Below are 27518 nucleotides of genomic sequence, written 5' to 3' on the forward strand. Positions count from 1 at the left end.
TGCATTAGGCAGAACTGGAATGGGCAGCCTCGGTGGAGATGCAAGCGTGCGCTTTTTAGGGCGGTAGAGGCTGGGACAGGACAAGAACAGCAGAGAGTTTCCTAAGGCAATCAACATAGTTCATCACTAGTAATCCACTTGTCCTTCCCAGTTCTTTTAGAAATGTGTAAGTTGAGGCGATTCCAAGTGAGTAACCTGCCTGGGAGCTTCTGAGTTGCTGCCATTGCTTCTCTGCCAGCCCCAGTCTAGAGCTGGGTGATGATGGTCATCCACATGAGCTTTTGTGCTGAGTCATTTGATTACTCGAGGTCCAGACTCCCAACCGATGCCTGTCATCTCCCACCTCATCCTCCTCTTTCTCCTTAAAGCTGCCTTTCTCTTTGGTTTCTGGAACCCTGCACTCATATAGGTCCTTATCTACCTGGATGCACCTCCTGCCCCCAAACTCTGCTCCCCCAAGCCTCAACCCTCAGCCTTTGGCTTTTTTTATCCATCTGCTTTAATTTCCCCAGTGACAGGGAACTCACTACTGCAAGGCAGCCTGGTCCTTAGTCAGACAGTTGTCCGAGTGGCCTTCCACTGCCCATGAGGAATCTGCCTCTCCTTCACCCCGACTCCGACCGCTTTCATGTCACCTCCAACCCAGTGTCTCTGACCAGAAGTCAACTAGCTTAGCTTGACCACTTCCCTTGAGGAAGGGGGTTCTTCAGTCAATTCGTCAACAGGCATTCAGTGGGCCAGGCTAAACAAAGCAGGCAAAACTCTGCTCCCCTGTCCTTCAGGAGCCCGCAGTCTATTTGGGGACATCAAGTCAATGTGCATGCCCAGGAACAGACAAGATCCACACATGCTCTTTCTCCTTCCATCTCCTCTCTTGGGAGGAACTGCCGGTGTCCCTCTGTTGGGCATGGCCCCAGGTCGGAGTCAGCCATCAGGAGCAGAGTTATGCAAGTAATGTGACCAACCAGGTGGGCAGCTGCCCACTCTGAGGACAAGCCCACGATGGAGCCCAGCAGCAGGGAGCCCAGTTCCCCCAGTTGCCTCACATCCTCCACCAGCAGGAAGAAGAAAGGAAATGGGGAGGATGTGTTCTACATGGTCAGACAGGACCCTGTTCCTGCTGTCTTTGTTGAAATGCCTTTCTTTGTTCTGAGGAAGGGTTCAGGTGTAGGGAGGAAGGAGATGGAGAAGAAACCAGTCTTGGGGGAAAATCACTGCAGAGAAAAATGAAAGACAATTCAAGCAACCCACCAAACCCCCAGTTTTTCTAGACCTGTTTGCTTCCTTTGACAAGACTGCCTCTCCTCTCCCTAGGTTTTGGTGACCCTGTTCTCTCCTGGGTCTCTTCCCACCTGTCTGATCACTCCTTCCCAAGCTCCTCATTCCCATCGTGTCCCCCATCAGAGGTGATCCCCAAGATTCCTCTAGACTTATCTTTCCTCTCTCTCCTGCATTTGCCATTTCTACGTAGATGACTCACAGACCCAGCAGCCCAGCCCCAGGCTCTCCTGAGGAGATTCAGTTCCTCGTGGCCGACAGCCCAAGGTCCTGGCTATCCCAGAAACATTTCCAACGCCAGTTCACAATCTTTCCCCATAAATGTCCTTGTTCCTGTTGAAGGCATTAACCCCCTTCAGGCTTCCCGGGTGGGTGACCCTGGAATCCTTGACTCTTTCACCCTGCACACCCGCTCACCAGATCTTGCCATTTCTCCCTTCCTCTCCTTCCTATTTGACCCTTTTCTCTTTGGTCCTTCATTCAAGGCCCAGTCCTGACCTCCCTCCTAGATCACTGGGATAGCCTCATATTCGAGCCCCGTGGCTCAAGTCTCTTTCAATCCATGAGTCAATAAACATTTCTTAAGCACCTTCCATGGATGGACCAAGCCTTGTGCTAAGTGCCGGGGAGACAATAAAAAGCATGCACACACAGCAAGCCATAGGATAACCAGGAAATAACTAACAGAGAAGGTGCTTGCTACAGGAGGGGCTAGGGAAGGCTTCCTGTGAGAGGTGGGATTTCACTTGGGACTTGAAGCGGTCACAGCAGAGCAGGACCAGGGGACACCAGAGAGAAAGCTCACAGATGAAGGGTCTGGTTTACAGAGCAGCCAGGAGGCTGCTCCGGGCACTGGATGGAAGAGGATGTCATAGGGATTAAGATATAAGAAGACTGGAAAGGGAGGAGGCGGAAGGCCAGGAAGGGCTTTGAAGGCCAAACCGTTTTGTGTTTGCTCCTGGAAGCAACAGGGATCCTCTGGAGTGTTGGAGGGAGGTAGGGATGATGATCCAAACTGTGTTTCAGGAAGCAGTTTCATGTTACTGGGGTGCAGTGGGAAGTGGACTAGCCTGGAGGATGAGTACCTGCATATGAATCTCAGAAGCTAGAGCTATGCCCTCAGTGGGAGGTCATAGAAGTGACTTGCCCAGGAGCACATGACTACTCAGTATCAGGGGCAGGATTTGAACCCAGGGCTTCTTGCTTCCCAGTCCAATCCCTAGCCACTCTTCCACACTGCCCCCGGATTCTGCTCTGCCTCTACTGCCTGTGTGATTGGGGTCAGGATAGTAGGGCCATTCAGCTTTTGATTAAGCCGATACCTCAGGCAAAAGGCTTTGACCTCCCTGCTGAGATTGAGATAGAGAGGAAACAAGGCTTACTACCTCCCTGTCTTCAGCTGGGAGTCAGGGGGTACTTTCTGAAGCTGCCTCTCTCCAGACCTGGCTCTCCCCATTTTTTTCTTGTTTCTTCCCATATCTGCTCTCCAGTCAACTGACTTCCCTCCAAGATCCTGCTTACTCTCCCGCTCACCACCCTATCTGCTGCCGACACACAGCATCCCCCCATTTCTAGCTTTCTCATAGACCCCAATTCAACTGAACACCAGCACCAGACTCCTCTAGTCATCTGCCACTGGCCTCCACTGGCCACCTCTCATCAGCCTCCTCTGGCCATTCCAGATGGACACCTCCCTGCTGGCTGGTACCAGCCACCTCCATGCCCATGCAACCAGAATTTTTGACCTCCCTTCAGATTTTGGCAGCACTGATTAGAGTCTCCAGTAGCTTCTTTCCCTTTCCTCTGACTGATTTCTTGCTCATCCTCAGTCCTGGTCTTCCTGGAAACCTTGGACATCATTGGGTTTTGAAGGACTCCCTGAAAGAAAGTTAGGAAAAAGCTTGTGGGTGGCAGAGCCCACTGCCCAGATCCAGGCTCTCTAGAAGTTACTCTAGGGAGAGGTGGGGGCTGAAGGTCTGCCTCCTGGGCACTGGTTTAATGACCCATGAGCTGCACCTCTAGTGGTGATTTAAGGTCTGATCCCAGGTCCAAGTACAGGCAGCTCAGAACTCAAGGTCACTCTGCTCTGCCCAGATTCCCAGGCCCCCTGAGGGGAGAGAAGAGGCCTAGACTTTGCTATGAGGAAGGGACCCCAGTGACTATCTGTGCCACACTGACCCTCACCAACAAGGGCCCATCTGACCTCACCTTCTGACCTCTACTGAAGAGCAGCAGGGACTTGCCCAGGCAACCAAGTTGGCTCGCCAATGGAGAGCTCTCACTGTCAGGACCTTGTTCCTGGAGACCGCCAACATCTCTGCTGCATCTTGTGACTCCTAGGTTTGTGCCCACCTGAGATCTTTCTACCCACAGAGATTCCTGGGCAAATCAAAGCAAAAGGTTCTGAAAGGTCAGCCTGGTTTTCTGGCTACCTTCCAAATGAAGCCCCCTGAGAATCTCTGCTTTGTTCAGTCCAATCCAAGAATCCCATCTTCTGCCTATTCTCTGGGCTGGGCAGGCCCCAGGCAAGATTCTGCTGCCTGCTGTCAAGGAGCTTCCATTCTCCTGCTCCTCCCTCAGGGGCTCCAGTTTTATCCAGTGGGCAACCAGGCTTCTCCTGATCTGACTTGCGTCCATCCCACAGAGAGGGAGCCTAGAACAGGGCATGGGTTCTAGCCTTGGAGCCAGGAACCCTAGGGCTCCAGTCCCTGCTCATGTTGGCAAGTCCTTCCTCCTTCCTCATCCTTGGCTTCCTCGTCTGTAATAAGGGGATTGGATTTTACTACCCTTCCAGCCTCAAGTGAGGCACCTATTAATAAATGGATGGCAGCTGATGTGGGGTACAATGAAAGAGAAAACTCTTGGCAGTCTCAGTCAGAAAAAGCTTCCCGGACAAGGGGTTCTGAGCCGTATCTGATAGGAAGAGCAGGATTTTGAAAAGCTGGGGTGAAGGAGGGCATTCTGGGCAGGAGAGAATGTCTGTGCAAGGACATGGAGGTGGGAGACAGAACATTGCATTTGGGGATGAGCTACTGGCCGGAATGTGGGGGCTCCTAAAATAGTGAATGGCCTAAATTCCAGGCAAGCTGAGGTGTTTGCATTTGATCCAGGAAGCAATAGGGAGCCCCGGGCTTGTTGAGTAGGGGAGTGACATGGTCAGATCTGGGCTTTAGGAATATCCCTTTGGGAGGAGAAGCTCCAGGAGGCTCCTGCATTAGTGATTACAATGAGGGCCCTGGATTGGGGTGGGGCAGAGCTGGAAAGGAGAGGATATGCTAGAGAAGTTGTAGGGGGAATATTCATCTGATCTGGTGCTCACCTGGGTCTGAAAAGTGGAGGAGAGCCCCCCACCCCGATCATCCGAGTTCAGCCCTTGTGGCACGGCAGATGAAGCTGGCATGCAGACTGTTACTACCACTTCATGACCTAGGTAGGCTTTCTCCTGGCCTCTAACTGACCCAGGCCTCCCTCTCGCTGTGCAGAAATGGTCTTTTCACGGTCACTGCCTCTCTTTCTGCCATGGCCCAATGGAGCATGAGAATCTGGAACCTGATCCCATTTGTGTCCCTTAAAGGGTGCCCTTAGAGAAGGTCCCAGGAAGGCAGGGCCTGCTAATGGGACGCCCTGAATGGCTGGCACCATGGGACGAGCCTGGGAGCAAGGGAGGTGATGGGCTCTAGAGGGAGAGCAGTCTCTGGGAGCTGATCAGCTGAGCATTCTCAGTGGGATGTGTTTGGTTCAGAAACACGGCCTGCCCTGAACTCTCCTAAAAGCAACTCTTGCTGGAGAACCAAGGGAGGGGTCTCTGGGGAGAGCCAGAATATTAGAACAAAGGGATCAAGCCTGAGTCACCTCCATTTGCTAGCCAACTGACCCCTACCCATCTCTCCAACCACTGACTACTTGCCTTTTATTGAGAACCTCCCATGGGCCGGGCACTGTCCTAAGCCACAGAACAGAAAAGCAAAATAGACATTTTTAAGTCCCTGCTCTCAAGGAGCTGCTGGTCCACACACAACTGCCGATGATGAGCGAAGGACAGGAGGAATTGGGGGTGCCCTACAGAGGGAAGGCTTCAGCATGAAGGGGGGGCAAGAAAGGCGTCCTGGAGAAAACAAGCTTCAAGGATGCCAGGGAAGCTCTCGGGGGGGAGGCTGAGGACAGAGACAATGCCAGTCAGGAAAGGGAGGTGCCAGGAGGCCATGGTCAGGGGATCATGGTCCAGGGAGGATGGAAAGTGAGGAGGGGGGCCTGGACTTTAGAAACAAGTTGAGGGGCTGGCCCTGTTGGAGGAAAAAAAGGTGTATTTAAGAGAAGCTGTTGACATTGGGAGGCCCAACCTAAGGGGGGAGGGGAGGGGGGCAGCTGTCTAGAATTAGGTAAGGTCTGCCCATGCCCCTCTGACCCTGCAATCCCATCACTAGAAAGTAGATAGTAAAAACAAAGGCCCAAGAACAATGGAAATGTTCAAAGTAGTCCTCTGTATTGGCAAAGAGCTGGAAATGAGGGGAAGGGCCACTTACCTGAGGGAGAGCTGGAAAAAATGGTATGTGACTATAATGGAATATTCTTGTTCAGCTAGAAGTGAAGAATGTGAGGTATTCTGAGAAATATGGGCAGATTGGTGACCCAGACACTAACCCAGGGTCACCAAGATAGTGAGAGTGTTAGGGAAAGGTGGCGAGCATTTACCAGCCAAGGGTCTTTGGCACCCCCGCTGCGTCAGCCTTTGGGGTCCCCACTCAGGGGACCCATTCGGGTCACCCAGGAGCCTCCACCAGCTCTGGCTGGCCAGCCCGTCCCATCTTCCTGTTCTGTCTGCATCCTTGACCTCCAGCAATAGACACATCCGAAGGGATGGGAGGCTGAGGAATAGAGGCAGGGTAGACCACTGAGGCCTGGCCAGTCAGCTGGGCAGAGGCTGCCGGAGCCTAGAATGCCCAAGCCTTCAAAGGGACTCGGAAATTTCTAGATGGGATGTCTAGCCACATTAAGGGCAGGCAGTGAGGGGGCAGCAGGTGGGACAGAGCTGAGCCTCCCCTCTGACTGGGAAGGATTGAGCACAGAGGCTCTGTTTCACCCACTGCCCCTTCACCATACATCCCTACGGGGGGCAAGCAAGAGATAGATGGACAGAGGCAGGGCTCTGGGTTCAAATCATCCATAGGCCATGTCCTTGAAAATCCCTGCCTCTCTCTGAACCTCCATTTTTATCTCTGTAGAATGGGGTGGGGGAGCTCTGTGAAAGGTCCCAGACGGCAAGAGGCTGATCCTGAGGTCACCTATGACCAGAGACCCTGAGGCCACGAGTTCTACTGCAGGGAGGAGGGGCTCACAGGTTTCCCCCAAGAGATGATTTGAACCCTGTTGATCCCAGAAGGCCTGGGCCTGAGCTGGTCACTACAGAGGCCAGAGGGGCCCCTGGGCAGCCCCCCGGGGACCAGCACTTCTTTGTTCTCTCCCTCTGCCCTGCTGGGGACTGAAGCTTTCATGTGCTTCTGGGCTCTAAGAATTCGCTGGGGGGGGGGGCTCCCCAAGCTGGCCGACCAGGGAACTAGGCAGGGCTGGCCTCTGGCTGCCCACTAAACATGTTTGTAAGGGGAAACCTCTCATTAAAGATTGGAGCAGCAAGAAGGCAGCTCAGGGCTCTGAAGAGAGGGCTGACTGTGGTGACAGAGGCCCTGAGTTCAAATCCCAGCTCAGCCCCTTTCTCCCTGGGTGATTCCCTGGGCCTCAACCTGGAGGGCCTCAGGGTTCCCAACCAGCTCCAGGGCTGGGAGCCAAAGTCCCAGGGGACTCCCTGGTTGACTCCCCAGAGGACTCCTTTCGTTTCCTCATTATTGTCTTCCAGAGTCTGCAAACATTCACTTTTGAACAAATCCCAAATGTTTCCTCTACATAGGGGGATCCTAGGACAGGGAGTTGCTATTTTTGGCCTAACAGGGGCAGCCGGGAGAGAAGTAGACCCGGGAGATTAGTACTGCTATTGTTCCCATTTTACAGATGAGGAAACTGGTCAAGTGACCCGTCCAGGGTCATATAGTCGAGAACTCTATTCCCAGAGAAATCAGGGGTATGGGTGGCTGAGTGGAAGCTGAAGAGGCTAGAGCATGTGAGATGACTTTGAGAATCCTGGCTGACCCAGGCCCCAGGCTCAAAGGCCCAGGCTGGCCGGAGCAAGCGCCAGTCGGCTTGGGTCATTCTCAAACCCCACTGAGATCTAGTCCAAGAAAGCTTCTTTTTGACACCTCAGTTTGAAAGTCTGAGTCGCGGGAATCTCTGGGCAGAGTGAGCCCTCCTCTGGAGATGGCGCCAATGGAAGGGACCCTCCATCAGGCCTTCCTTCGGTCCCTGGTAGGGAAGGGTCTCTGTGACAAGACTTCCTTTTCTCCAGGGGAGAGGACCTCTGAGGGGGACCTAGCACAGCCCCCCACTCACTGCCCAGAGCTGAAGAGGAGGCTGAGGCCCTTCAAGATGGAGCAGAGCCTTCTCCCCAATGAAGATGAAATGATACCATGGTAGGCTGCATGTGCTCGACAAGCCCACCCCCAAGTTACCTTTATGACCACCTAACCAAGGTAACCAGTTGCGTTCTCTTCTGCCAAGTGAGTCACTGAAGCCCTCATGCCAGACTAAACGGACCTCCTGGAAAAGGGAGAACTCACTCCCTGGTCAGGCAGGCCATCTGGCCGGGTGTGGCCTCCGGGGTCCCAGGGCAGAGTCTTTGGAAGCCTGGGTCCTAGTGGAGGGCACCTGATCCAGGGCTCATTCCTGGGCTCTGTGCCGGGAGTTTCTTTCTCAGTCTGTCTGTCTTTCCTTTTTCTTCCTCCCTCCTTTTCTTTTCCTTTCTCCCCCCCCCCATTTCTTTCTCTTTTCCTTCCTTTCCCCCCCAAAAGACATAGAGAAAGGGCTTCTGGGGCTGGGGGTGAGGGAAGACTCCTCCCCAGCTTGGGCCTACCACAGTCCCCTCCACCGGCCCTCACAGCCAGGTCACGCTGACATCTCCGGATTGCAGCCAACATGGCAAGAAATTTGCAGCTCTCCACGCTCAAGGGCCTTTTCAATTACTTATCATTTTGTTATTTTTTCCTTTTCTTCCCAGAATTACCCAGGGGACACCAAGTGAGGATGAGACATACAGAAAGTGTCAGCTCGTGAGGATTCAGATGTTTGCAATTGTTTTGTGGGCAAAATCACAAAACTTCTCAAGTCACTTAAATAGTCCTTTCTCACTTCACAGAAACTGAACAATGAACCCAGGTCCGAGAGTTCAACTTTTCTTAAAACATGGCCATGGACCTGAGAAACCCTCTCCTGGGCAGCCTTCTGTCGGGCAGCTCTGTCATCTGAATCAGCACAATCTCTCCTCCAAACTGCCCAAAGAAAGATTCCTCCATGGCAGCTCCTACCGCTGCCACCACCACCATCACCCCCATCGCTGCCATCACCACCACCCCACCAGTCACTTCATCCTGCTTGCCTTGCATCCAGGACCATCTCCAGGTATCCCTGATCCATATCTGGCCACTGGACCCAGATGGTTCCAGAGAAGAAAGTGAGGTTGGTGACTTAGCACAGCGCCCCTCACTCCAATGCATCACTTCCCTGAGGTCATGGTCTTCATCATCATGGGCAGAGGACTTATCTATGGGGGCTTCTCATGTCCTCCAGGACCAGCCTGGCATTTGAGGATGCCCATCCTCCCTCTGTCTGTCTCCATTCCCCACATTTGCCGGGGATGGCATTTCCTTCCAGTCCAGTGTCTCCATCCTCTCCATCTACAGAAAGGGACTGAAGCTCTAGTCCTCACTTCTCCCCACTAGCACACCAAAGAGATAACCCGAAGCCTGGATTTGCTTCTTGTCAGTCCCCTCCTCAGAGTTCCTTCACCCCCTCCTGGAGCCACTGCACTGCCTCCTGCTCTCTGCCGGGCCCCAGGACCCCTTCCCAAAAGTCCATTCTCTCAGAGAGAGAACCCCCAACCTAGCTGGGGATAAAAGCTAAAGGGTCACCTTTCCCAGGAGTATTTATTTGCATTTTAATGACCAATCTAGAAAATGCAAAAGCCTTCTCCACTCAAAGGAATAAATGCCTAATGGTAGAATTTGAGACACTCCTGACAGATGAATAGCAAGCCATGGGGAAGGGAATAATCAGTGTGTTGAGGTAGGTAAAGTGCTTGGCAGATGGCATCTCTTTGGGTCCTCCCAATAACCCTGCGCTGGTGGACACCCCCTTCACAGGTGAGAAGACTGAGACATTTGGCAGTTTTTAAGTGACTTGTCCTGGTCACACAAATAATAAATATCAGAGGTGAGATTTGAACTTAGGTCTTTCTCTCCAGTCCAAGCATTCTCTATCCATTCTCTATCCAGCTGCCTGGACATGAGCCCCTGAGCACTTAGGGCTCCCTATTGTTCCAGGCCCTCCATCCCAAAGATCTTCCCTCACCTACAACCACCAGATGAAGCCAAAGCTGACCAAGTCCACTCTGAGGAGTGAAGTTGGGGCTCCTTTCCTATCCTTCTGGTATGGAACCAGAGGCCCCAGTGGTTCCTCCCCAAAGGACTTGGCTGTTGAATGGAGCAGCATTGAGTTCCAGGATAACTGGGTGGGACCCTCAGCCAGGATGTTGGCCAACACTCTCCATGAACTTAGGATAGACACTGACTGCAGCAAAGCCTCAGATGCCAATGATATTCATATCCTCACCAGCTCTGACAAAATTCAAAGAAATCCCCTACTGAGGGGGCACCTGGGAGGGACCAGGAGCAAGCAGGGTTGATGACTGCCTTGCCCAGGTCACCCACTTGTAGCTCACAGAGTTGGCTGGGGTGTTCTCAGCTCCTCCCTTTGGTTGTGGATGGAAATCATGCCTAGAACCCTTTGTGGTTCTGGAGGGTTGGTGGACTATCCCTCTGCCTTCCCCAACATCAGAGCTATTTGGGGGCTCCAGTTCAGCCCCCTCCTTTTCCTGCTGCAGAAGCAGAAGACTTAGAACAGGGGGTTGGCTCCCACAAGGCTGAGAGAGAATCATGAGCATGCCCATGGCAAAGACTTTCCCAAAATAAAAGTGTTTTCACAGGAGAAACCCCCCAAGCTTACAGGATACTATAATTACACTTTCAAATGTATTCCAACACAAGAGCAAAATCAAGTGTTTGGGGCGTCTCCAGCCAAGGCCTGAAAAGATGGGGTTCTCCCAGTTAGAGATTCCTGGTGAACTTGGCCGAGAAGGAAGCACCAGAGACAGGGGGACACAGCAAGGACCAAGACAAATGGCCCCCCTGGAGTGATGGGGTGGGATGTAACTGGCATCCAGGCCAAGAAAGGGCCAAAGTCCTGGAGCCTGAGGCCACAGGCTCCCAGGTAGATGAGGTCCGGGGTCAGTCGCGAGGGGCTAGGTAGCCTGGGCAGTCCATGCTGAGCAGTCACTACAGCAAAAAGCCCAGAGCTTTGGGGGATCAGGTCATGTTGGACAAACCTTAGCCTTCTTTGCCTCTGGCTTTCTGAGCTCCCAAATGATCTGCCAACAGGCCCCAGCCCAAGGGTTACTAAGCACTTTGCTCTGTCTTGGGCCCATCCTCACAGCCACGTTGGGAGCTAAAGGCTCTGAGTACATTCATTTGACAGATGGGGAAACTGAGGCTGAGAAAGGTCAGGGAACTTGGGAAAAATAATACTAATAAGTGAAGAAAAAAGATTGAACTCATTAGGAACCTCAATAGATGCAAGGGGCTCCTTTCATTTCTAGAAGGGGGCAGGAGGAAGAGGAGGAAGAGAAGGAAGAGAGGAGCTCAGTGATATGGTTTGAGATGACCCTGACCCCTCTTGAGGCCTACAGCTCCTCTGCAGCCCTTCCTGTCCACGCTTACCATTCCCCAGGACCGAGACTCATCTGCTCCCTGGGCAGCCTCCTGGGTGCTCCACACTGGATGAGGGAGGCCTTAATGGACAGGCCAGGTCAGAGGGCTCATTGCCGGGAGGGCTTGGCATGTTTGGCAGTGCCCTGGGGGGCAGGGGCCAGAGGCAAGATCCAACAGGACATTCTCTATCCTGCAGGAGGAGGAGCCTGGTGGGAGAGTCCCAGACTGGGGCAGGCCCAAAGCCTGGGGTCCAGTCAGGCCCCATCAGGATCTGTCAGCACCACCATTTTGTCCTTGGCTCAGAGGCGGGGGCTTTCCTGGCATCTCTCCAGACCCTGATGGAAATTCAACCCTGGACATTGTGCCTCCTTTGCTGTATGGAGAAATGAAATCCCTGCCCCCCAGCCCCAAGGGGCTTCAGAGCCCCCAGGTCAGGGTTCAGCTCCCTCCCTCACTGTAGTGGATTTCTCCTTCTAGAAATTACTTGGTTCCCCCAGCTATGCTCACTTGTTACAAGACTTTGTCCTTTTTATCATGGGAATGGGGAAGGTGACAGGGACAGAAGCAGATTTTTTTGTTCATTCAAAAAAAGAAAGAATAAGGGTCAAGAGAACATTGAGGGAGTAGACCTGGGAAGCAAACTGTGGAGTCCTGAGGAAGTCACTCCTGTGCCTTGGTTTCCTCATCTGAAAAAAGAGAGAATTGCCCTTCATCCTGTATCTAGGATTCGCTGAGCCTGTGAAGAAGGAAGGGAAAGTCACCCAGGGTGGCCTGAAGATCGTTATATAGTGAGCCAGTCATGTGATCCAAGTCGAGCAGTCCCAGGCTCAAATTCTATCTTGGATGCCTACTTAGCTGTGGGACTCTGGGGAGCGGGAGCTGAGATCCACACTGATGGAGGGCATTTCCCCACTGGGGAGTTCCCTGTACCAATGGAGGTATCCCCCAGAGGTATACCCTATCTCCTGGGGTATACCCTTACCTTTCTTTATGATCACCATTGGGCAGGTCTGGGCAGAAAAGAAACAAAACCAACCCTAAAACCTTAAGTGTTGTGGGGACATTGGTCCAGTCCTGGCGAGGGAGATCCCCTCATTTAACGCAGGTCATACAAAGCCTGGGGATGAAGCCAAACCCTTGAGTTCAAATTGGCTCCTTCCCAAGGTGACCTGACCAAGAGCCTCCACCTCCCCCAAGGAGCCTCCCCAAGGCTGGTCCAGCTGCAGGCCCCTCCAGATGACTTGGAGGGTCCAGAGTCCGCCTGTCTGTCTGACTGCAGCCCATGGGGGCAGGCCCTTCCCTGGGGCTTGAGCAGATGCTACCCAGAGAGGAAGGAGAGATGGGGTCCATGGCCCCACAAAGATCTGCGGCTCAGCCACATTAGTCTCCATTTCCTCATCTGCAAAATGGGAATAAAATCTTCCCAGCCTCCCAGGGCTGCTGGGAAGACCAGATGAGAGACATGCATAAAGCTCTTGGAGGCCACAACTGGGCTCGGTGACTCCTATTATCAGATGAGGAGACCGAGGCCCAGAGGGCCCTGTGCTCAAGGCTCATCACTAGTTTGGAGACCAGACTTGACCTCAGAGCCACGCACACCCTGAGCTTGGAGAGCAGCTCATAGGTAGGGCCAAGACCCAGGTGTGAAGCCCAGGAGAAAAAAAGTCACAGGCACCTGCCCTACCTCACAGAGAGCCACAGGAAAACCACGCTGTTCACTTCATTTCCCACTCTACGAGGCTGAAGAGCTTCCAGCCTGTGTCCACAGCTGTGAGAACAGGGGGCAGTGTGAAGGGCCATGGCTAAGGACAAAAACTCAGTCCATTGGAACAGGTACCCTTGAAACCGAGGACAGAGGCTGGGGGGCCTGGCCCTGGGGTTCCCTATCCATGAGTTACTGCACTGCCCTGGGAGGTGGCAGGGCTGGTCATTGGAGGCCCTCGGAGGCTGGAGGGGCCTGAGAGGGAGAAAGGTGCCCTAGATCACCTGAGACTAAACTACGTCTTCAAGTCTAAGTCCCAGAAGAGGGAACCAGGTGTGGGGCAAGAATAAGGCCTCTGACCTGGTCTGGAAGCACCTGGGGAAAGACCCAAAAAGGGTCTGCTGGTGAGGGTCAGAAGGAAGGCTCGCCTCTCAGCCACATTCCCAGGCAGAACAGTGATGGGAAGCCATCCAGTCGGTTAGTCACACGGCCATCCTGGCCCAGTGGGCAGGAGCACTGGGCCTGAAACATTCTTCCCCTCATTCACTGCCCAGGGCCATGAGCAAAACTGGAGAAGGATTCATCCCAACACAGCAACATTATGAAGACTAACCCTTCAAAGGGATGAAGAGTGCCTGGTGTCCAGGATGCCCACCCCTGGCCAGAGGGAGGCTCCAGATTGAAGAATGAGGCTCATGTTTGGGGGCATGGCCGGGGGTGGAAGCTGGCTTTGCTTGACTGGGCATATTTGCTACAAAGGGTTTTTTTTTCTTCTAAAATGGGGAGAGGGGAAGAGAAAAAATAAACACTTTCCATTGAAAAAAGAAAATAAAGAATAACAAGCCTGTAACCTAGGAATCAGCATTCACTATTTTTGAGGGAAAGAAATTCAGATCAAGAAAGTTTAAGGGAGTGACTTGTCCAGGGTCCCACAGTGTGGTAAGTACCTGAGGCAAGACTGAAAGTTCCAGTCTTCCTGACACCAAGGGCAATACTCTACCCACTGAGCCACCTAGAAGCCTCTTTGGGAAACTCCCCCAGGGGTATACCTTGACCTTTCTTTATGATCACCATTGGTCAGATTATCTCCTCACCCCTGCCAAGGCCTGAGAGGAGAGTGAATCCTATCCAGGAGCAGTTGGGCCTGTGTCAGCCCTCATCCATGGATGGTTCATGGAAAGAGGAGGCTGGGGTCCAATCTGGGCCAAACTCAACTTGGGTGAGGGACCTAGAGAGCATTAAACAAGGAACCCAAGAGAATGTGTTTAATCTAATTCAATAAACCTAATGCTTAATGTGCCAGACTTTGTACTAGGAAAAAGAAAGAAAGAAAGCCCTGCCCTCAAGGAGCTTCTAATCTAATGAGTCCCATGGAGTCGAAGCCAAGCACTGGAGAACAGCCTGGAAAGTTGGGAGCCCTATGTCCGAGGGAGATAGTGTGGCAAAGACCAGAGTCCAAAGCAAGCCGAGTCCCTGACCTTTAGGCTTCAGATTCGGCCAGCTTCAGCCCAGTAATCACCTCTGAGACAGCAGGAGGTGTTGAAAGATGTTGTCAAGCCCATTACCAGTGGTTCCAAGACTAAGCACAGTGCCTTGTTTGCCCTAGTCTAGAGCTGAAAGACCACCACCCAGCAAGGATGATTCCTCTTGGCACAGGCATGGGTATATCCTGTGAAAGGTGGGGTGGTTCTGCCCTTCAGACAGAAAGGGTACATGATTGGGAGTCAAGAGATCTGGGTTCAAATCTCATCTCAGACACTAGCTGACCCCAAGCAAGTCATTTTGCCTCAGTTTCTCAACTATAAAATGCCCACCTTCCTCAAAGGACCACAGTGAAGTGAGTATTTTGCAAACCTTGAAATTGCTCTAGAAACAGGAATTAAGTGATTTTACATGTATAACTTAAATTACTCGTCATGGGGAGGGGAAGGAGGAAGGGAAGGGTGGGAAGAGAAAAATGTGGAACTCAAAAGCTTACAAAAAGATGAATATTTGCCTGTAATTGAAAAAAATAAAATAACATCAGAAAGGAAGAAAGGAAGAAAGGAAGAAAGAAAGAAAGAAACAAACAAACAAACAAACAGGGATTAAGCTGATTCCACTTAGTAAAGTTATGGTACAGATTTTGGCACCATCTTGCATGAGAGTGGCCAGGAGAGAATCTGTGAATTTCGATTCTTTTTTGAAAAAATAAGGACAGCAGAAGGTTTTAGGTGTAGCTATGGACTACAGATGCTGTGGGATGGTCGCTTGGATGTGGTGCAGAGGAAGGCTTCCTCCTCTTCTCTCAGAGCACAGTCACATTCCATCACGTGTACAGGTCTTTCCCAGATGGATGGCCATTCCCTTTGCTTCTAGACAGGAAAAAAAACTGTTGCTCTGAACATTCTGGTGTGTGTGGGCCCCTTTTCTTTCTCTCATTGACTTGGGGCACATGACAAGCAGATCTCTGGGTCAGAGCATAGGAACATTTCTTATTATTATTCCAAATGACTTTTCCAGAATGGTTGGACCAACTCTCCCTTCCACCAAGGGTCCATTCATGTGCCAGCCTTTCCACAATCCCTCCAGCATTGCCTACACCCACCCCTCTCTCCTCATCTTTGCTGTTTTCTGGGTGGGTTCTCTCATTTATTTTTCCATCTCTTCTAGGGAAGTGCAGGGATTTGGCATTCCCAGATTCCCCTGTGATAGCCGATCACCCAGGCTCTCTGCCAACATTGTTGGAAAGTGCTGTCAGTTAGTTGTTGAGATTCTGGAGAGGTGCTAAGGCCAAATTCTGGCCAATTGTTTTCCATCCTGATTGTTGTCTATTTTCTTACTAGGTTTGCAGATAAAAAGATGCTTTGAGATTGGGTCCTCTTTCCTCACATTTTTGAGATTCCTGTGGACTCTCCCTTGTCTTCAAAAACAGACTAGCTGGAAAATAGAAGTCCTGTTTCTTAATTTTGGATGTAGTATATTTTTCTCCTACCTGTAGCATCCTTCCAGGGCTCCTTCTCAGCTTCCCGTGCCACTGATAGTTTGCTCTCCAGAGGGGATCCAAGAGGTTCTTAATGCTCACAAGCCCCCATCTGATGTGCTTTCCATATCAATTAACTGGTCGATTTATTAACTTTTTAAAAAGGGGGATTATTTACTGATATGGCATTTAGGAACAATCAACATTAAACATTGTCCCCAAAGTCGGGTACATATTCCCACAAAAAGTATATATAAAGTCCATGAAAAAGTTGGCTCAAATTTGTGGCAAAAGGCAAAGTCCTTTTCTCCCTTCTTGGAGTCCTCTACAAGTTCCATTGTTGAATGCATGTATATATGTGAATGTGTGTGATGTGTGTGTGTGTATATGTGTGTGTGTGTGTGTGTGTGTATGTGTGTGAGAGAGAGAGAGACAGAGAGACAGAGACAGAGACAGAGAGAGTTAGAGAGACAGAGAGAGAGAGAGAGAGAGAGAGACGGCCGGACGGCCGGACAGACAGACAGAGACAGAGACAGAGAGAGACAGAGAGACAGAAATTCTCTGCAAAGGTCAAGGCCCATGAAGAATCCCAAAGGCACATTGCTCTCCACCTTGAGGAGGGCATGTGCCCTTAAGGCCCCCTTTCCTGGTCATATCTAATTTGTCCTCCTCCAGCCCCTGCTCCAATGTCTTGTTTGTTACTGGTCCAGCCTCTCTGATGACTTGGTCAAGAGAGGGGGAAGAGGACGGCTGCGACATTCCTTCCTTCTCAGATCACTTCCCCCCATTTTGCTGACCTCTGGCTATAGGTGATAAGCTTGGCTCCTCTATTTGCTTTTCACCATTTTCCTGTGTGAAACATTTGTCTTTGCTCTCCCTTAGTTTCAAGAGCCGTCTAATTCTTTCCACCAGCCCCAATACATTGGGTCATCTGACTTCACTTCCAAGGGTTCAAGACCTTTATTCCTCCAATCCTGCCTAATCCTCTAATTCAAATGTGCCCCACCCTCAACAGCCCATTCATGTAGCATTATTGCATTTTACTATTATACTCATTGGTGATATGAGGTGCATTGTAGTCATAATAAATATTAAAGTCTATATGTGACCCTTGATGAGTTATTGTTGGGTGATGTGGCCCAGAAGAACTCAAAGGTTGGACACCCACGTTGAAGTGATTGATTGATGCCTCAAACAGATAAGAGGATCAGGGCATAGAATCACTTTTTGTGTCATTTCTTGTTCTTCTGGAAAATTTTGTCCAATCTGAACTGAGGCTTTTTCTATATGCTACTTTTCTCTTAGCACCAAAAAAATCATCTCTATGTTGTTGTGGTTTTGAGCTTGGCAATGAAGTTTCTAGGGGAGTTGGATTGTAGATTCATCCTTGTTAGCAGCCTCGGAATTGTGTCAAATTGGCAGAATTGGTTACTAGTCAATAGAAAACTGAACAGAATGATTTCTTGAAATTCAACAGCCAGTCTTTTTTTCCTCAAAGCTCTGAGGAAACCTGCTCTTTCTCCAACTTCCCTGTTTGGTCCTCCACATGTATCATTTTCCTCTAGTAGATGAATCTAGCAGAAAAATGACTTTGTAGTTTGCTTATCTGTTTTCTATGCTGATTCTCCAGTGGGGGGAGAATATTGTCTTTCCCTGAGTCTGTTGCTTTGTTTACATTTCCAGCTGCTATTTCCAAACTGTCGAGTTTCATCATGATCTCATTCTAAGGCTGCTTCATCATGCTCAGGTCCTTTTTACTTTTGCTAGCCTCATTTCTCTCTTCAATTTCTGTAATGGTCCCTCACCCATTTGGTCACAGTCTGAGAAAATCTGAGTTTCATTTCTGTAGTCCCCATAGTTTCATCTGAGGATATCTTTCCTCTCATCCTTCTGCCTTCACTGCTCTCAATCCACAATATTTCTTCAATGATTCTTGGGGCAATTCTCTCATAGGTTTCTGAAACCTCTTCTCTTTTGAATGTTTGAGTAATCTGGTCTCTTTTGACTGTTTAGGTTTTGCTATTTTGAGAGACTACTTTTATACTTTTGTTTGTTTGCTTGTTTGGTTGGGGTTGGGGGGGGGGGGTTCTTCTAGCATTTTGTCCATAGAACTCCAGAAGCTTGGATGTCAAATGGCATTCTTCTCCAACACTGCGGAAGAGCAAAGAGCAGCCTAAACTAGGCATGGGCCACTTGGCATCTAGTTTTGGTCCAACTTTGAGTTTGCTGCGTGGTCTTGGCAGGGGAGGGGGCCCTGGTAATGTTATGGGTGATAAGCCCAGCCTTTGATTCAGGTCCTCTGAAAAAGTCCAAGTCTGGGGTGCAGAGGGGGTTGCCTTATCATATAATCTAGCTCCCTCACAATGTGGGAATTTCCTTCATCAAAGTAGGACAATGGAGAGAACTGGGACACTCAGCAGTGGTGGGAGATGTCCAGGCTGGACCAGGTACCCCTAATTCTGCCCACTGTGATCCACTGCTCACCATTCAATAGGAATGGTGGCTCCTGCTCAGCTCCTCTGAGGCTTTCAGGCTTGATATTAATCTGACCAGAGCCTCAACTCAGTCCTCTGAAGTTCAACCAATGTCATTAGTCTCACTTTACAGGTGAGACTACCAAGTCTCTTATGGTTCCACAGTCAGTAAAAGGTCAGAGGAAGGGAGCTATGTGGACCAACTCAATGGCTATTGTAGAATGGAGCAAAGGGGCTCTTCTGGACCCCACCAATCAGACACCCAAGTCAGCTTGGACCTTATTCAGAGTCAGATAGTGAGCAGGGATTGGAACCCAGGACCAGCCCTTCTCCACTGTCCCAAGTCACCAGCTCTGCTTTTTCTGCCTCCCAAAATCTCTGATTAGTTAGGAGACCTGAAGGAGAGCACTGTCATCTCATTAGGCAGTGAAAGGGTGGAATGGAGATCCAAGAGACTGGAGTCATTTAAATTCACAGGAAGAAAACTCATGAGGGCTTTCTCAGGGTTCATTAGAGGTTGGAGGCTGAAGGATTATTCAGACCTGCTCTCAGCTGCTCAGGGAACCCAGAAAAGGGATTTGAGTTAAAGCCAGGGAAATTTAGAGCAGATTTATAAGGGGGATAAGGTGTCACTGGACTGAACCAGAATACCTGGGTTCCTGGTTAGCTCTGAATTAGCTTCGCTACTGATTGAGCTCCTTGAGGTCACCTGTAAAATGAGGTGCTTGGCCTGGAGGACCCCACTACCACCACTTCTATATCCCTTTGTGACAGTAATAAGGGGTTCATGGGAGCAAGGCCTCTGAACTGAGTGCTGGATGCTGGGCTGCTGAGCCCCTCAACCCTGATCCAGTGGGTACTGGGCAGTTAGGTTGCTGCCCTTACTTCTGCCCATCTCTAATGGCACCTCTCCTTCCCAGCCTCCCCCTGCAAGGGGATTGGGACAGTCTCCATTCTGGGTAGACCTGTTTCTCTACCCATACAAAGTCCAAAATGAATTATTTTTGTTTCTTTGTTGGAAAAACTCCACTGGGAAAATGCCTGCCCATCCAAAATCAACATTTCAGCCCAGGAAGGCAGCTCTGATGCCAGGCACTTCTTGGTGAGGGCCGATGGTAAGGAATCTTGCTGCGGATGCTTCCCTGTTAATGGGCTGAGCTATGGGAAATTATCTCTCAGTTCATTCCTGACAGCCCTGGTAGCCTTGCCAAGTTCAGGTTGGCAACCAGGAGCCTTCCTGAGACCCTGTCCTGAGGCAAAGGCATATCCCTAGGCAGATTCTCACATACACTTGGCCTTTGCCAAGGGAGTCTTGTAGCATCAGAATCCAGTCCTTCAAGGCCTGCACTGCCTTCATTACCTTGGGTCACTTTCCTGAGTGGGTAAGGCTCTAGAGGATAGCAGAGGCTCTAGGGGCACCCCCTGGCGTTGATAAGAGTAGGACCAACTGAAGGGAAGAGGGGAAGGGGGTTCCCAGCCCATCTTGGTGGCTGATCTCAGGGTGAGCAAGTCTCACTCTTAATGAGGGTCCTGGAGGACAGAAATACTGAAGTAAAACCTTCTATAAAAGCAGGTTTAGCTGCAGCCTCCCCTGTCATGGGCACCTTTCCACAGATGCCCATGAGTTTGACAATGTTCTCCCTAATTTGGCCCCAGAACTGAGCTGGTGTCCCTGAACAGGGACAGACAGCTGCCCTGTGAGTCAGGACCTAGGGTGGTGATCCCCATAGGCTACCTGGGGGGAGGGTGGCTCTCAAGGTTGTTCTAAGGGCTCAATGAATCCCAATGAGATCTTAAGATTTAGACCTGATAACCCTTATCCCAGAGGAGGCAGTTAAGACTTCCCCAAGGTTATGGAGGAAATAGGAAGGAGGTGTGAATTTGAACCTAGGTCTCAGGAGTCCAAATCTAGCCCTCTCTAAAAAATGTTCTGAGAGAACCATCATGTTCTGTACTGCTGAGGCAGCAATTGTCTCATGTTCACTTGGATTTAGAGCTCTCTCTCCATCTGTGCAGGTGCCCCCAGCCAAGGCTACAGCCTTTCTCGAAGCTTCAGGACAAGACACCACCATCTGTGAAAAGCAGATGTCTCTCCTGCTTCTGAAAAGGCCATCCTGAAACCCTTGGCAATGAAAAAAGAACCATCTGTTGTCCTTGCCCAGGAGGACCAGAAAGAGCTGCCAAACCCCAGTACAAAAGTCCTTGCTAGTCCCTTCATCATTGTGTAAAGAGACAGACTTGGTCCTCCTACTCTATCCAGAGAGACACTGAGTTGCTCTTTGGGACCTCCTTGTGGGCTCTGTCTCTTCTGGGGTCTGGCTGTTATCCCCCATCCTCTCTGCACTATCATGGAGTGTCTTTCCACATCAATGGTCTCACTCAGGCCTGTGGGATGCCTCACTTCTCTTGTCAGCTTGAAGAGTTGTGACAGTTTATCCTTTCCATGGAAGGCTGACAGACTACAAGCTTCCTACTTCATTCATGTGTCAGCCTCATGGACAGAACTGTGGGGTTGCCACCAAGACCCTGGGTGACCTTGAATAAGTCAGTCTCCCTGCACTTCAATGTCCTCTAAAATGGGAGAGGGGGAGAGAGAGGTTTCTAGATTAGAGAGCTTCTATGAGCTCACCCAGTTGTGGATAGGGCCCAGTGTTCTCAATATTCCACATTCTAAGTCCCATATTGGATCTTCTGTCACCATCCTCTCAGAATAGTAGTACTGAGGGGTTTTGAGTCAGAAACCATCTCATGCCCACTTTGCTCTCATTGGCACCGATACCCCTTGTGAGGCTACAGAATTTAGTGCAGCAGCTGAGGAGAAGCCACAACCACCTGGGGAAAGTACATGTATGTCATTTTGTTGGGAACAGGGGACAACAGATATAGGTCATTCTGGGGGGGAGGCACCAGGAGCTGGGAGCCATGGGAGGGGACAGATGAGGAATGGGGTCCTGGGGCTGCCAAGCAAAAGCGTGGAGTCACAGAGGTGGAAGGTTCCATGTCTGGTGAGGTCTTAGGGAGCCAGTGGAGTTTATAGAGGAAGTGTGTGGAGGAAAGGCTGGAGAGGCAGGACAATCAAGAAGAGGTCATTGCCATAGACCAGGCAAGAGGTATTGAGGCTCTATACCATGGGGCTGGCACCATCAAAGGAGAGAAGGGGATGTATCCAGGATATGTCACAAATGTGGAGATACTGTGACTTGCCATGGAAAAAGAAGGCCAGGAGCCTGGGGAAAGAGGCTAGGGCTACAGAGGAGGTTCTGGGAAGAAGGAGCTGGGAGGACCCAGCTCAGGACCACTTAAAAAATGAGTGCTAGGAACTGGCTTCAAACCCAGGCCTGTACCCTGTCACCTCCCAAAAATAACAGTGACTGCCCTCAAAGAGCTTATATCCTACTGGGGTAGGTGACAGAGACAGATGTGGAGAAAGGGGAACCACAGGTAAAGAATTCAAGAAATGGGGGGGGGGGTCAGGGATTCAGAAAGGTTCGAGTTAAGCACTGGATCACATGCCTCCTATTACGGCCTGGATTTCCTACCTCCGAGAATGCCCCACTGGGCTCAGGTCTGGCTCTACCAACCTGTCTATCCATCCCATCCATCTATCCATCTGAACATAGACTTCCAGTCAACCCCTAGATGCTACATTCTACCTTTGTGATCTTGGGCATGTGACTCCCCTCAGTTTTCTCATCTGAAGTGGGAGAAGATGTCTACCTAAAGGAGGACCAAGGTCCTTAGAGGCCATCCCTTCAGCTATCCCTGAAGTTATGGTTGTGGCTCCCTGACCACATCCCTCCCATCTTAGGCTCTTGGCTTCTCAGCTGCGGGCCCATCCAAAGGAGATGCCTTGCATTCTTCAGGTCTGACTGGCTGGCTTGAGTGGCCAATGGCCTGGGCCTGAGCTGGGACCCTCCCCTGTGCTGCTGGCCCAGGCCAGAAGAATGCTGCTCTCCTGCCATCAGCCTGTGGACTATGACCTCGATCATTCTCTGATCTAGGAGCCCAGCAGGAAGCAGGATTTCTCACTTGTCGGAACACTGCGTCCTCGCCAAACCGTTAGGCCTTGATTTTATGTGGGACAGTGGCAACCGATCTTTCCAAGCCGGAACCTCAGCAGGCCGGGCCTGGCTCAGGACGGAGCGGCCCAGCATCTGAGCCCAGCTTTGTCTCCATAAAAACCCAAATAATGTCAAGTGATGAATTCCTGAGGCTAAAAATAAAACTGGAACCAGTATTTCTTAAGGCACATACCCCCGGCCAAGACCGCCACAGTCTGGCTCTTGGGCCACAAGACCTGCCCGCCCCTCCAGAGCTGGCAAGGGGCAGCAACTGGTTCTCCTGCCTCTGCTGCTCAAAGCCTGACCTGGTCCTTTTGCCATTCCCCCAGATGGGCATGGATATGTCTGAGAGCAAGACAAAGGCATTCTCCCCGAGCCACCTGGAAGAGCCCCCTCAGGAGAGTGAGGAGTTCAAAGGAGACACAACGGATTAAAAGGGAGACCTGGATACTAAAAACGCACATTCATGTGAGGAACTCCAGAGGGAGGAGCGTGGCTGAGGGTCCACAGAGGCCAAGACTGAAAGGGACTTTTATAGATTACCTGGACAAGACAGGTGAGAAGCCCAGAAAACACATCAGAGCCCAGGCAGAATTAGGAAAGACTAGTAATGGAGGACTTCGAATATACAGATAACTGCTGGAATGTTCTCTCTCCCAGGCTGTCTTTCTCTTCCCCACCTCCCCTTTCTCTTTCTTTCTCACCCTCACTTTCTCTTCTCTTCTTCTCTTCTTCTTCTCCCTCCTCCTCCTCTTCTTCTTTTCTCCTCCTCCTTTCTTCTTTCTCTCTCTCTCTCTCTCTCTCTCTCTGTCACACACACATACACACACCCCTCATCCCTCCCTCCCTCTCTAGAAGAAAACAAAGTGGAAACCCCAATATTGTGTTTCCTCAGTCTCTCCCAGGAAGCTACTGCCAGAAAGATGGTTTGTCAAGGGGTGCCAGAACCAAAGCTAGAGGGGGCTGCTCATCAGTTGGGGAAGGACGGGAAAAGCTACAGAATATGGAATGTAGCAACACAAGCTGGCTGTGCTATCAGAAGGGAGGAAAGGGACCGTTCCAGGAGCTCCCTGGGCAGGCCTGTACAAACTGCTGCAAGGTGAAGTCAGTAGAACCAGGAGACACCCCCTTATCCCAAGCACCTGCCCTGCAGGCCCAGCGCAGGGGTGCTGAGGTCGGCTCTGCCCTCGCCCCCACCCCATCACAAAGACATTTTCAGATGTGGCTGATATGAGGATTTGGTTTGTTTGATTGTATATGTTTTTCCTCAAGATGGGGGGAAGATGAGAGGGAGAAAAGATTAATGATTTGTTGATTAAAAAAAAGAAAATTTAATTTAGAAAAATCTAAAAGTCCTCAAGAATTGGGACCTGTCATTATGATGACAGCTGAGATCCCTGGGTGGACTGCCTGCTGTCCATCTGCCATGACAGCTTTGGCCAAAGGGGCAGCTGTGAAGGCCAGGCTCTTCCTCCCAGTTCCACTTCTTCCACCTGAGGCCCTCCCTCTCTCATCTTGCACCCTCCCAACAAACGGGAGGGAGTTGCTGGGAAGTACAAGCATCCAGTGTGACTCCTGGGCCCTCCCTGATGCGGGGTGGACATCCCAGGAGCACTTTGCTCCCATTCTATCATATGTCTGAGTCAGTGGAGCCATCACCAGCCCTCCTGAGACTGCCAGCAGGCCAAGAGCTGCTCTGAGGAGGGGGGAGGGGAGGAAGGAGGGGGAGGGGGAGGAAGGCAAGCCTGGTCCAGACACCTGGCCTGTGCTCCTTCCCCTCTCACCCTGAGCTTATCCCAGTTCTGAAAAATGCCTTCCTCCCTAGGCGCTTCTACCATGATGCAGTGACCGAGGATGGATTACCCACACCTGGAGATGAGGTCTCCCAAGACGTAAGGTCTCTGCAAGCAGAGCAAGGCCTGGGAGGAAACGAGGTCACAAGGGATCTCCCAGCTCCAAGACAGGAAGACGGCAAAGATAAAGCATGAAGGGAAGTTGGAGATTGGGGAAGGGGGAAGGAAGAGAAGTGCCCGGGGGGGGGGTCCTCCAGGAAGCTCCTACCCCCACCTCCCTTGCCTGTCTGGGGCTGGAAGCCCCATTTGTCTTTGCCTCCCCCTCCCCCCATGCCAAGCACCCACAGCTCCCCTGGCACCTCCCCTGGCCTGGCCCAGGGTCAGAGTGTGCCAGCCTGGCTCCAGCCAGTGCCTGGTGCTCCAAACACACCTGCGAGCCTGCCGCAAGGCCGATGGTTGACTAAGGACTTCTGGGGCACAGGACAGAAGGGCCCCTTCATTCACTGGCGTCTGCCTTTGTTCATTCAGCCCTACCGGAGCCAGGCCTCTCATAATTGTGAAGGCTGAATATGGGGGGAGGATGTGCTTGGTACTGGAGCCCAGGCGGGTCAGCATTATCCCCTGTGTCTTCCCCCTCACTGTGCCTCAGTTTATTCTTCTGTCAAAGTAGGGGCCCACACCCCAAGAGCAGATTCTCCATGGGGGGGGGGGGCTGGAATTTGATGCCTTCGAAAGAGGAGGAGGGGGCAAGAAAGACTTGGGCTAGCAGGAGAGAAGAGCCTACCTGGGGGTTCCTAGGAAACCTGTTTTGGGGAGCCCTGCTTCTGCCAAAGACCAGGGTCTCTGGGGACCCCAGTTCCTGACTCATGCCCTCTGTCCCCCCTTTCTTTGAAGAGCCCTCCCCAAGGGGTTTCCTTGGTCCCCTGGCCCTAGTGCAGGAGGGACTGTGGCCTGGTCAGGTCAGGTCTGGGAGCATGAGCTCCCAGCTAGCCCTTGAGCCATCAGGCTGGTGGGGTCCCTTGCCCACAGGGGAGGCCAGCTGGAAGGGGGCATCAGTTGTGCCATGTCTGGGCTGCTAATTCTGCTTGTCAAAATCACTACCTGCCCAGGGGTCTCCATCCACCCCTCCCTTTCACAGAAGCCTGAGACTGTGATTGTGGGAATCTGGGACTCGGGGACCCTGCCAGGTCCGGAGAGGTTGAGCCAGATGAGTTCAAAGCCCAGTGAGTCAGTCCACTGGTGCCACTTTCTGATGCCGCAGCCACGGGAACAATTTGGAATGTTGTTCTCAAGGACTGTAGTTTTGAATGAAAATGTTTCCTCCGGCCTAGTCCTAGAGGAAGACCAAAGCTAGACCAGACCCCATCCTTAGGGAGTTTCCACGACTCACCCAGGGGATGGAGGGTCGGCCAAGGGCCATCACTTACCTAGAGTGGAGCTAAGGTGGAGGTAGATAGGCATGCCCCATCCAGGTACAATGAGAGACTTCATTTGATCACAGATCCAGAGCTGGAGAGGTGGGGGCAAGGGGTCATCCAGCAAGGCTGATGAGGACAGACCAGGGGATGCGACTGGGTCGGCCTGAAACATGGGGCTGGTGAGGCTACCGCCAATCAGGACTTATGCCCATTTTTAAAAAACTGGGTTTGTGCCAACTCCAGCACAGAGGGAAGACTCCCAACAAAGGCTGGAATGAGGAGCATCAGAGGCTGAGGCGGGCAAAGACCCAGCCATCAGGCTGGGATGGGGGAACACACTGGGCAGAATCCCCCCACCAAAGCCAGTACCTGGGCTCTTTCCTATAGGCCAGGGTCCCAGGCACTCTGACGCTCGGATCTTGGGCTGGGAGATTTGCAGCAGCCTAGGGTGGCCGAGGACAACAGAGCAACTTGCTCTGCTTCTAAATAAAGGCCTCTGCCATGCCTTGGCCTCTCCCATCCTTCCCCAACAGCCAACCTTTGACTTATGCATCTGCAGGATGCTGGACCCTTTGGGGGGTGATGCTTCACCTCGTGCTGCTGGTACAGGGATGCCGCTGGGGCAATACAGCGAGACTACAAATTTAGCCATTTAGCCATTTAGCCATTCCGGAAGGAAGGAAGGAAGGAAGGAAGGAAGGAAGGAAGGAAGGAAGGAAGGAAGGAAGGAAGGAAGGAAGGAAGGAAGGAAGGAAGGAAGGAAGGAAGGAAGGAAGGAAGGAAGGAGAGGGAGAGAGGGTGGGAAGAAGAGAGGAAAGAATCATTTTCCATCTCCATCTTCAAGACCCCAGAGAGGTCAGCCTGTGGCATATCTCATGCTCACCCTTTCCTGGTTGAAGCAGAAAATTTTGACTCTTAATGAGAAGTCTCCTGGGCCCAGTAGTTATTAAAATCCTTGCACTCTCATGTTGCCCCCAAGGTGCCCAACCTATGAACTGAATCCTTGCCAAGTGGACCAACCCTGGTGGGCGGTCAGCTCTGGAGACACTTTTGCCCCCCTGGGCCTGCACTGCTGGAAGCCCCCTCTTGTCTCTCAAATTTCCCAAAAGGAGAAGTCACAAAGAGATCTACTCTGAGTGGGGCTGGCAACATGGGTGTCCGGCCTCCACAGGCCAGACTGTGTCAGGCTTGCAGTCAAGGTCACAACCTTCAGGGTGACCTTGATCCTGTTTCTCTTCTGGCCCCAGCAGCAGGTGATGACCAAAGGTGACTCCAGGCCAGAAGGAGGGATGTGAAGCCCAAGTGAGGAGGGGGTGGGGCACCTACCACCAAGCACCAGTGGGCAGTGGGGCCCAGCTTGGCCTGTCACAGCTCATTCCTCAGAGCTGAGCAAAGCCTGGGGGTTATTAAAGCTGCTTCATTGAGTGGGGCCATCTCCAGGCCATGCATTTCCCACTGGATTCTCAGGCCCTGAAACATGAATAATCTTCGATGGCGGCAGCTCCCCTCAGCAGTTCAGAGATCTAGGACACCCCTGGGAGACCTGTTATGGACCGCGCCATCCACGTCCAGACAAGGAAAAACCAAACAAGCTACAGAAACTGCGTGAACACCATGTTCACTTTTTAAAAATTTCTCTTCTGGTTTTCCACCCTTTCCCATGGGTTTCTTTCTTTTCTTCTGGTCTTAATTCATCATACAGAAAATGAGTAATGTGTAAACATGTTAAACACAAATGTACAAGGACAGTGTGCACCAGACTGTTCACCGCTGAGGGCAGGGGGTGGGAAGGGGGGACAATTGGGTAACTTAGAGATATGCATCTGGATGGAGGGACAAAGACTTCATAACGCAAAATTGGAGAAAGAAAAGAAAATATCGATAAGAGAAAAGAAACAGAGTGTGCAAAGATACAGTCACCAGAAGAGACAGGGAGAGAGGGGAGGGGAGGGGAGGGGAGGGGA

General features: G+C 51.4%; 1 protein-coding gene and 1 long non-coding RNA gene across 2 annotated transcripts; one reads left to right on the top strand and one right to left on the bottom strand.

Annotated features, from left to right (window-relative positions):
- Positions 1 to 2624: 2624 nt before the first annotated feature.
- LOC141489573 (uncharacterized) lies at positions 2625 to 12944 on the bottom strand. Its single transcript, XM_074190130.1, has 5 exons — positions 12829 to 12944; positions 12319 to 12584; positions 11154 to 11209; positions 3487 to 3657; positions 2625 to 3156 (listed from the first exon to the last, which is right to left on the bottom strand). The coding sequence occupies exons 1-5, from the start codon at positions 12942 to 12944 to the stop codon at positions 2938 to 2940; spliced, it is 828 nt and encodes a 275-aa protein (XP_074046231.1). The 3' UTR covers positions 2625 to 2937.
- An 8034-nt stretch (positions 12945 to 20978) lies between these two features.
- On the top strand, positions 20979 to 27308 carry LOC141490235 (uncharacterized). The gene is made up of 3 exons (XR_012469102.1): positions 20979 to 21129; positions 22673 to 22899; positions 24169 to 27308. It is a non-coding gene; the product is annotated as an uncharacterized LOC141490235 (long non-coding RNA).
- The last annotated feature ends 210 nt before the right edge of the window (positions 27309 to 27518 follow it).

Source organism: Macrotis lagotis, chromosome 5, assembly GCF_037893015.1.
Source record: "Macrotis lagotis isolate mMagLag1 chromosome 5, bilby.v1.9.chrom.fasta, whole genome shotgun sequence".
In the NCBI taxonomy this organism is placed as follows: domain Eukaryota; kingdom Metazoa; phylum Chordata; class Mammalia; order Peramelemorphia; family Peramelidae; genus Macrotis; species Macrotis lagotis.

What these genes read in the sequence shown, in the direction of transcription:
- LOC141489573 (XM_074190130.1), bottom strand. Translation starts at nt 12,944, where the DNA reads ATGGCCCTTCACACTGCCCCCTGTTCTCACAGCTGTGGACACAGGCTG. An exon ending in AGTCTCGGTCCTGGGGAATG is followed by an intron (nt 3,658 to 11,153) that starts GTAAGCGTGGAC and finishes TGATTTGCCCAG; the next exon opens with GAATCTCTGTGGGTAGAAAG. An exon ending in TCTTCAGTAGAGGTCAGAAG is followed by an intron (nt 3,157 to 3,486) that starts GTGAGGTCAGAT and finishes ACTTTCTTTCAG; the next exon opens with GGAGTCCTTCAAAACCCAAT.